The sequence below is a fragment of the Theobroma cacao genome, chromosome 2 (assembly GCF_053813885.1).
Source record: "Theobroma cacao isolate CCN51 chromosome 2, ASM5381388v1, whole genome shotgun sequence".
Lineage (NCBI taxonomy): Eukaryota > Viridiplantae > Streptophyta > Magnoliopsida > Malvales > Malvaceae > Theobroma > Theobroma cacao.
Genome location: NC_142640.1, coordinates 34,653,173 through 34,663,463, shown reverse-complemented (window position 1 = coordinate 34,663,463; position 10,291 = coordinate 34,653,173). Strand labels below are relative to the sequence as shown.

The window sequence follows — 10,291 nt, the reverse complement described above, 5'->3', positions numbered from 1 at the left end:
AACCATGAGAAAAATCGGTCATAACTTTTCCTAAAGTAAATTGAAATAAATTAAACTAAAATTAAACTAATAACAACTAATTTAACTAATCAATATAAAATCTAACTTACATTTGAAAAATAACTTGAAAGGGTTAAATTCTGAACCTAAACTCAAGGGTTTAGACACTAAAGTCCCCAAAATGAGTTAAAAATCATTCTATGTAATAGAGTTATCAAGCAAACTATATACATGTAAAAACTAGCAAGGTCCTATTGCCGATTATGATCCCTCTAGAAAATGGGATGTGACAACTTACTTATGCTATAAAGCATTTAACACTTTAAGGACTACTTTAATCTTCTTCTTTGTTGCTTCTAATGTATCCCACTTTACTTATTTCAACACATCCTCTCTCATTACCAGGAGAATCCTCTACAAGGTAATAACTAATTAAATTCGAAAACCCTTGTTTTTGAAATTTCTAGAAAACAAAAAGTCTGCTATAAATTGTTTTTTGCTTGACTTTTTCAATACATTCCATGACCTAGCATTCTATGCTATTAAGCTCAACACTCAATTAAGCCAGTTGGCATACAAATCTATATGGATCTAAAAAACTGTTACGTGATGTCAGTTTCATCTATGTTTCATAGAAACAAGAATGCAGGAATGCAGTATACCTCCGGTATTTGGCTTCAGATAACAATTATAATTAAAAGCACACTTTTACCTTCTACACAAACCACTTGGCATTTGGTTTTTAATATTTGTAAAGGAAAGGTGCATACAATAGGCATAACATTTTGTGCTGAACAAGTATGAGGTATGTGGAGATGTAATTTTAAGAAATAAGAATCCTCTTGGCCTTTCTTGCTTTTCTGCAAGGAACTACAAGCAAGAGTTAAAGCTTTTAACTTTGGTTGTTCCTCTCTTTTTTTTAAAAAAAAAAAAGGTATCAAAAGACAAAAGTTGGATACAAAATATCCACTCCAATTGGTCTCTAATCAATAATCTTCTCTGCTTCCTTCATCTTCCAAATCAAAGAATCTCTCATATATCATGCATGCAGCAACAAGTTAATTGGGATCGTCATGGCGAAGGAATTGAACAAATTTGGATCTGAACTCTGGAGGTATGCGAACAGGATGATAATTTTTGTCAAGCCAAACTGCTGTGGCCTTTGCCTCCAGAATTGGCTGCACAACACATCATCATAAAATGACAAATCCTTGACCTGAAGTAGAAGAATTGCAGATCTGATGACAACAAACCTCTAAATTTGGCAGCTTAAAGATGAAATCCTCAAAGTACATCCGAGTAGCTGAGGAGCCAGAAATCCTCACCTTCACAACAAACTTGTCTCCACTCTGGTTAACAGAAAGTACATGAGAGAGACACAAATAAGATTACAGAAGGGCACAGCACACAAAAATGAAATCCAAAAATGCTATCAAAAATTGCAGCAGACATGCTGACTTGGCACTAGATAGCATTTCTAATCAATTTTGCCAAGGTCAATTCTTGAATGATTTAAACATAATCTGCACATAGCACCAACTTCCTCAAATTCAAATCCCAATGCTATCAAAAATTGCAGCAGACATGCTGACTTGGCACTAGATAGCATTTCTAATCAATTTTGCCAAGTTCAATTGTTGAATGATTCAAAAATAATCCGCATATACCACCAACTTCCTCAACTTCATATCCAAATGCTATAGAAAATTGCAGCAGACATGCTGACTTGGCACCAGATAGCCTTTCTAATCAATTTTGCCAAGTTCAATTCTTGAATGATTTAAACATAATCTGCATATACCACCAGCTTCCTCAAACTCAAATCCAACTTTAGAGTTGTATTGTCAAGTATCTATTTTCTAATCTATGGGATAAAACTCTTTTAACACCTCTGAGAAAGCAGTTCTCATATGTCCTATCACTGCTTTTAGTAAAATTGTACAGAAGATTCTTACGTAAATTGTGTAGAAGATTTTTAAGGTTGAGCTAATCAAATTCTACAGCTGTTAGAATGGAATTTAAAAGGATTATTCTTCGAAATGATCCCCAAGCTAACATATCGACTGCTTTGGACATAGAAGTATCCTCATGCTCTACGCTTGACTTTTGAACTGAGGAAATCAAGAATTAACAAAGAAATTTGAAAGATAGCATGATGTTTCATCTCTTTTCACATAAGTTGATAAATAAACAGGTAAGTGGTTTAGTAATTACAAATATAAAGAAAGTGCATACTCTTAAAGGTGCAAGAAATTTGATCGACAACTCTGACAGTGCTAATGAATTACCAGTGCGGGCAACTCCATCACAGCTGACACCAATACTTTCCAGTAGTTCATGACGAGCTGATTAGTATCCAAGCAAAAGTAATTAGTCTAAATCACAAACTGCCAGATATAGCAATCAGACTACACAGAACATGCAATAGCTCAATCAAGTGCCAAGGTAAACGGCAAAGAACAATGCCACCATTGCCAGCAATTCCAGAATTCACTTCATCAGTGACTACCAACAGCATAATTCCAGTACTACGATGTCATTTCCTTTACTCTTAGACATGAAAGAGAAGAAACCATTCAAACTAAACCCACCCTCTTCTGGCTTTCCTAGCTAGATTATGTACACCTTAGGAATCCTTGCTATTTAGAAGGAATTAGTTTACATAATATATAATATACTTTGTATATTATAAAGCATATACTTTGTACATTAGCAATTACGTCCATTAAAGCCGGTGTTGCATGGCTTTCAATTGCATAGACGAGCTATATATGCTTTGCAAACAATGAGATCAGAAAGACAAGTTTTAAGGCATCCAAGTGAGTAATGGTCATTAATAGAACTGAACAGACCAGAAATTACAACATTTTTATGGATATGTTCAAATTCTAGCAACAAAATTATTCATTTCAGTGGATACCTTCAATTCAGAAAAAAATATATAATTGAAATAAACAATTATACACCCCGAAAATAAATAAAAGAACCAAACAATTTAAGACTCATCACCATGTTGGCAATAACTTGCATAAATAGCATTGTTGACAACACTATACTGATCCAGTTCGTAATCACGGACTTTGAGCTCAACGTCATGGAATGCGCTCATTCTGCAATTTGGACAACCAAAAGGAGTAAAGCTCACTTCTTCCTTTTAACAAACATACCATTCCCCAATTTCAGAAATGAACCCAAATTTACTAGAAATTGACTTCTTCAAATCTTTTTTTTTAAATAATTTTCATCAAAAGTTTTATCAATATGCTAATTCCGTTGTGGGTTTTTTGGTTCCTAACATTTACACAATATCTATAAGTTTTGGAACTTAATCACTGTAAAGCTTCTCGATTTGATTCTGGGAAAGGAAAATTATTAAAGTAACCAAAAACAAATTAATAAGGCTGGAAGTAAAATACCCTTTGCCGCCTTTGAGGTCAATAAATGCTTCGACGGTGAAGCTCCTTGCGGTGGAGAGTGACGGGACACGCAGCGGAGAAAATGGAAAGAATATGGGTGGACGGCGAAGATTGAGAAAAGTTGCATCGGCACGTGAGCCAGGAAAGACTACGTGCGCAGGAAAAGCCAAATTCTGAAGCATCTCTCTTATTGTAGCAGTTGTAAGTGAAAATCATGGAGAATTTGGAAGTATTTTGAGAATTTATGGGCGACACTCTCCATGCACGCCGCTGAACTAACACCGAGCTGCTCCCACTGTCAACATCTTTAATGCTCTTTAAATTTTTTGAACGTCTTTCATTTAAATAATAATAATAATAATGCCAAATGCACTTAGAGATCTTTATTCCAACGTTTTTACTTGTACCGAAACAGTTATAAGAAACATAAAATAATAGTAATATGTTTCTTTTGTTATTATTTTTATAACTTATTTTTAGTTATTTGCTTTCTTAAATTCCTAGAAATTAAAAGCAAGGAAAAGAAAATTATATTTTTGAAAAAGTAAATGTTAGATGAAATAGGTTTAAGGCAAAGTAACCAATAAGGGGTGAATTGGTTATTAACTAAAAATTCCTTGTTTAAAATAAAGTAGTGAGAATATATTAAAAAATTACAGTGGAAACAAAAACAGAGTTTGAGATGAAAATAAACACGTAGAAAATCAAAAAGTACTTAGCTAGATTTTTGTAGAGGTTCGAGCTTAGCTCTCTACGTCTTTTCCCTTGATAGCACAAATAGTTTGAATCCACTAATAAATTGCTTTTCAAATAGTAGGCATAACTTTCACACAAACACTGCTTTTTCGAGAGAAACAAGTGTTGGTCCCAAGTAAATGTGCTAGAGGGGGAATGAATAGCACAATTTGACTTTTTCAAAAATTGGCTTGAAGTGAGAACAAATGCAAGATAAGAGAAGGAATGAAAATAAAACAAAAATAGAGTAGACAACATACCAGAATTTAGAGTGGTTCGGTCCAAGACCTACATCCACTACCTTGATTATTCAACCAAAGATTTTCCAAACTAATCCACTAAGAACGTTGAAATTCACAAGCTTTCACCAAACTTTTACAATGGCTTTTACCAGGCTTAACCAAAACCTTTCACAATAATTTTTACCAGGATCAACTAAAACCCAACACCTAACTTTTCAAGGCTAAGTTAGAACCTATGCTCAATCAAGCAATCCTAGCTTGAATCAGTCCCTTAGAGTGACCTGCTCACTCTAAGAATATAAGGAGAAAAGTGATAAGAGTGTACCTATGATCACAAGGTTGATTTAAAGTGGTACAAAGTGAAGTGCAGATCACAATTACAAAGATAGGAGTTGAGTGCAGTAAATGAGCATAGAGTATTTTCTGGTTTTTTTTAGCTCTTTTGGACTTGGAAGCCTTCAATCTACTTTTCTAGCCATTGAAAGTTCTTTTTATACTTGGAAAGTCAACTCTGATGTGGGTTAGACAGTTTTTTACCATTGAAAAAAGTTTGGTAGCAATTCTGGTCGTTACTCTGTCTTCTAGTGCACAATTCAAATTTTCTGACAAAATGCTCTTAGTCAACTAACTTATGTCTTAGTCGACTAAGTTGTCTCTGTTTTTTGTTTCCAGTTTCTAGCAATGAGCACTTAATCGATTAACTTACTTCTTAGTCGACTAAGTTGGTTTTGTTTTTAAGTCCAGATTTTTGGCAATAGCTAATTGTTGTAGAGTATTAATAAAGTCAATCCTAATCTCAATATGCTTGGTCCTAGAATGCTGTATAGGATTTTTTAAAATGTTGATTACACTAGTATTATCACAATATATTGGAATGTTATGCATTGATATTCCATAGTCTTTTAATTGTTGTTTAATCCATAATATTTGAGCACAGTTGCTGCCTAGAGAGACATATTCGGCTTCAACTATAGAGAGAGTAACTGAATTTTACCTTTTGCTTGACCATGACACAAGCATACTTCCTAGAAATTGGCAGGTTCCACTAGTGCTCTTTCTATCTGTTTTGCTGCCATCAAAATCTGCATCTGAATATCCAAACAAACTAAAGGATGATTCTCTAGGATACCATATCCCTAAAGTTTGTGTATCTAAAAGGTATCTAAAAATTCTTTTAACAGCATTCAAGTGTGATTCCTTGGGTTGAGATTGAAACGAGCACACAAACATACACTGAATTGGATATCAGGCCTGCTGGCTGTTAAATAGAGTAGTGATCTGATCATACCTCTATAGAGCTTTTGATCAACATCTTTTTCTTTTTCATCTACATCAAGTCTGGTGGATGGACTCATTGGTGTGCAAATTGATTTCAGCTTCAACATATCAACTCTATTGAGCATGTCTTGAATGTATCTTTCTTAGTTGATGAAGATTCGTTTTTTACTTTGTTTGATTTGAAAGCCAAGAAAGTACTTCAGCTCACCCATCATGCTCATCTCAAATTCCCCCTGCATCTCTTTAGTAAAGTTCTTACATAAAGCCTTATTAGTTGCACCAAACACAATGTCATCCACGTAAATTTGAACAACAATTAAATCATTTAAGTATCTTTTGATAAACAAAGTTGTATCAATACTACCTCTAACATAACCTTTTTCAACCAGAAATTTTGAAAGCCTCTCACACCAAGCTCTAGGAGCTTATTTCAATCCATACAAGGCTTTATGAAGTTTGAAAACAAGATCTGGTTTTTCAAAGTCTTCAAATCTATGAGGTTGTTCAACATATACTTCCTATTGAATGAAGCCATTTAAAAATGCACTTTTTACATCCATTTGGAACAATTTAAAATTCATAAAGCATGCAAAAGCAAGCAACAGCCTTATGGCTTCTATCCTAGCTACCGGTGCAAAGGTTTCATCATAGTCAATTCCTTCCTCTTAGTTGTATCCTTGTGCTACCAACCTATCTTTATTTCTAATTACATTTCCTTGCTCATCTACCTTATTCCTAAACACCCATTTTGTGCCGACAATAGGGTGGTTTAAAGGCCTAGAAACTAATGACCACACATGGTTTTTTTTCAACTGATCAAGTTCCTTTTGCATGGCTATTATCCAGCTTTCCTCTTTTTCTACCTCCTCAAAGCTTTTAGGCTCAATTTGAAAGATAAATGCTGAAAACTCACATGTCTCTCTAGTTGCTCTTCTAGTTTTAACTCCATGAGAAATGTCACCTATGGTTTGCTCTTGTGGATGATCCTTGATGTACCTCTAGCTCTTTGAAAGATCATGATGTTGATTTTTAGTCATTTGTAAGCTTTTTAAGGGTGGAGGTTCTGTTTCTCTACCTAGGGTATTTTCTTCACTATTTTTCTTATCAACTAAACTCAGATCTTCCATTTGTCTTTCAAGGACATCCGTATCATTTTCATCATCAAAATTTTCCTTTTGCAAGGTATTGGATTCATAAAAACTACATGGATGGATTCTTCAACTGTTAAAGATCTTTTATTGAAGACTCTATAGGCTTTTGAGTTTAATGCATATCCTAGAAATATAGCTTTATCACTCTTTGCATCAAACTTTTCTAAAGGCTGTTTTCTATTGTTTAACACAAAGCATTTGCAGCCAAAGCTCCTAAGGTGAGAGATATTTGGTTTTCTACCTTTGTACAACTCATATGGAGTTTTTGATATCATGGCTCTTATAAACACTTTATTAAGGATATAAGTTGTTGTATTAATAGCTTCTGCCCAAAAGTATTTAGGTAAATTATTCTCACATAGCATAGTTCGAGACATTTCTTTCAAGGTTCGATTTTTTCTCTCTACCACTTCATTTTTTTAAGGTGTTCTAAGTGCAGAAAAATTATGATCCAGCCCCTTTTCATTACAAAAATTCTCAAATTCATCTTCTTCAAACTCATCTCCATGATCACTCCTAATACTAACTATAGCTAGTCTTTTTTCATTCTCAACCTTCCTACAGTGACTTATGAATGCTGGTAGAGTATCATTCTTATGAGCAAGAAAATACACCCAAGTGTACCTAGAGTAGTCATCAACTATTACAAAGCCATAAGATTTTCCTCCTAGACTAGTTGTATTTTTTATTGGACCAAATAGATCAATGTGCAGCAATTCAAGAGGTCTAGATGTGGAGACAACTTTCTTGGTTTTAAAAGATGTTCTAGTTTGTTTACCTAATTGACATGCATCACAAATTTGATCATCCTCAAGTTTAAGCTTAGGCAATCCTATAACTAGATTTTTCCTAATTAATTTTGACATGGTATGCATGCTCACATGACCAAGTCTCCTATGCCATAGCTGGCCATTATTTTCAACTTTTGCTACAAGACAAGTTTCACAATCCATTTCAAGTTCCTCAAGAAATACAACATACATATTCTTTATTTTTTTCTTATAAATGAGACTTTAAAACCTTTGTCACACAATTGGCTAATGCTTAATAAATTATGTTTCAAACCTTTAACCAACAATACATGACTAATTTGAGTTTAGGAGTTCTTACCAACCGTTCTTATGCCATGAATTCTACCTTTTAAATCATCACCAAAGGATACGGTACCTCTATTTCTTTTGTCTAGCTGAGCAAATAGCATTTCATCTCTTGTCATGTGCCTTGAGCAGCCACTGTCCATATACCAAGGCTGCTTCCCCTTTAGTTGAGCTCTTGAACATGTGACTTTTGAGTGCAGCTCAACCTACAAAACAAATATTCAGTTTTTCTTAATAGGTACCGTTAACTTGATGGGTCCTTGATTGTTAGCAGCAACATAGGATCCTTTTGGAACCCATATTTTTCTTATTGTTTGTACACTTCTTTTTCTATAGCAATCATAGGATAAATGACTAATTCTATTACAAGTATAACACCTAGATGCTGCCTTGACAGAATTTCTCTTGTGGTATGCATTTCTGCTTGAAGTTTCATTTTTCACACTTTTGAGTGCAGCATTTTCTTTATTGGTCCCTATAATATGTGCTAGAGGGAGGGGGTGAATAGCACAATTTGGCTCTTAACAATATTGGAAACTAATTTCCAGAACTTAAGAAAATAAAAACAGAGTATAAAATCCACAGCAATTTAGAGTGGTTCGGTCCAAGACCTACATCCACTACCTTGATTGTCCAACCAAGGATTTTTTCACAAATTCACTAAGAATCGGTGAAATTCACAAGCTTTCACCAAGCTTTACAATGACTTTTACCAAGTTTAGCCACAACCTTTTACACTAGTTTTTCACGGGCTCAACTAAAACCCAAAGTGGTTTTCCAAGGCTCAACCACAACCTACAACAATCAAGCTATCCCAAGCTTGAACAACCCCTTAGAGTGACTCCCTCACTCTAAGAATACAAAAGAAGTAGTAAAAGAAGGTACCTATGATCACTAGTTAATCTGAGTGGTACAAGATTGAGTGCTAAATACAAATGCAAGGAGTAGGCGTTTAAGTGCAGACAAGTGCAGTGAAGCTTTTCTAGTTTTTCAACTTTCTATAGCTCAAATCTCTTTCAAGGCTTCTCAAAAAACTTGTTTCTAGTTGTTGGAAGACCCTTTTATACTTGGAGATGCAACTCTGATGGTAGTTTGATAGTTTTTGGCCGTTGGAAACAGTTGAGGATGAGTTCTAGCCATTAATCTGTCTTGTAGTGCTCTGGTTCAAATTATAGACAGAAAGCTCTTAGTCGACTGACTTGGTCAACTAAGTTGGTTCTGTTTCTGATTGCAGATTCTGGTAGAGAGTAGTTAGTCGACTAACTTGGTCGACTAAGTTGATTATGTTTCTTAAACTCTTTAGCCTGCCCTTCCTCCAATTTGAAACTTGGTCAACCAATATTCTTCCTTGTTTCATCAATAGGCTTCCTCCTTATTAGATAGTTACATCTTGTCATTTTTATTCCTTTTTTTTCTTTTGATATACTCTTTGAGGAGTTAAATGATTAATTTCATATATTAATTTTTCTTGCACACTTAAGTAAAGATATTAGACACAAATGAATGGAAATGTTTTATTATCATAAAAAACTAATGGAACCAACAATCTCCCCCTTTTTAATGATGACAAAACATTCCTTGATTGACAATATAGTATCATTTTAGTCTTTTTAGTTCTTTGCAGAAAGTGAGGATTGCTCCCCCTAAGTATGTGCATATTTTTGCTTACTTTATTCGATGAAATTTTATTTTTGTCATATAGAAAGTGACATTGTACATATATGCAGCAATATGGAGTGATTTGCAACAAGTAAGTATTAGCAGATCATCATTAAACTTTCAGTAGTAGGTGTTGACAGATTTTCATAAATGTTCCAGCAGTTGTCAACAGTTTATTGATTTCAGATTCTGTCTACATCATTCATGTTTTAATTGATATACTATGCACCCCATTTATATCTATTTACAAACAAAAATCATTCATAATGCCATAACAAAAATCATTTATCAACATCAGTATCAGCATAGCATCAGCAGATTTTGTTCATGACAGTAAAAATACCAAGATAACAAAAATCAGCAAACTTCAATTTGTAGCAGTTAAACAACATAGACATTTCAGCATTCACTTTTCACGCACAACTATATCATCAACAGAATTAAACTTAAGTGTTCAAGTGCCACAATGGCACAAATAGCAGTTAATTAAAAAGTATTTCGAAATTGACCCTGAACAATTTTGCTTCTTATCTCCTATTTTTCTAAGTTTTTACTCCTGATTCTGCTTTCTTTTCTTTCCTAAGTTCTTGATTCCACCACCCTAACATTTTTTTTTAATTCTTGCACCCATTCTCTGGTTCTTGCACCCATTCTACCCATTCTACTCTCCCTTTTTGTCAGCATCAAAGGAAGGGGCTTCTATTCATTTGATG

At 34.2% G+C, this 10,291-nt stretch overlaps 1 protein-coding gene across 1 annotated transcript; it reads right to left on the bottom strand.

The window, feature by feature from the left end:
* Positions 1-924: 924 nt before the first annotated feature.
* LOC18609208 (acyl-acyl carrier protein thioesterase ATL3, chloroplastic-like) lies at positions 925-3,742 on the bottom strand. The gene is made up of 5 exons (XM_007044226.3): positions 3,417-3,742; positions 3,010-3,110; positions 2,236-2,345; positions 1,254-1,349; positions 925-1,178 (listed from the first exon to the last, which is right to left on the bottom strand). The coding sequence occupies exons 1-5, from the start codon at positions 3,596-3,598 to the stop codon at positions 1,059-1,061; spliced, it is 609 nt and encodes a 202-aa protein (XP_007044288.3). The 5' UTR covers positions 3,599-3,742; the 3' UTR covers positions 925-1,058.
* Positions 3,743-10,291: the final 6,549 nt, after the last annotated feature.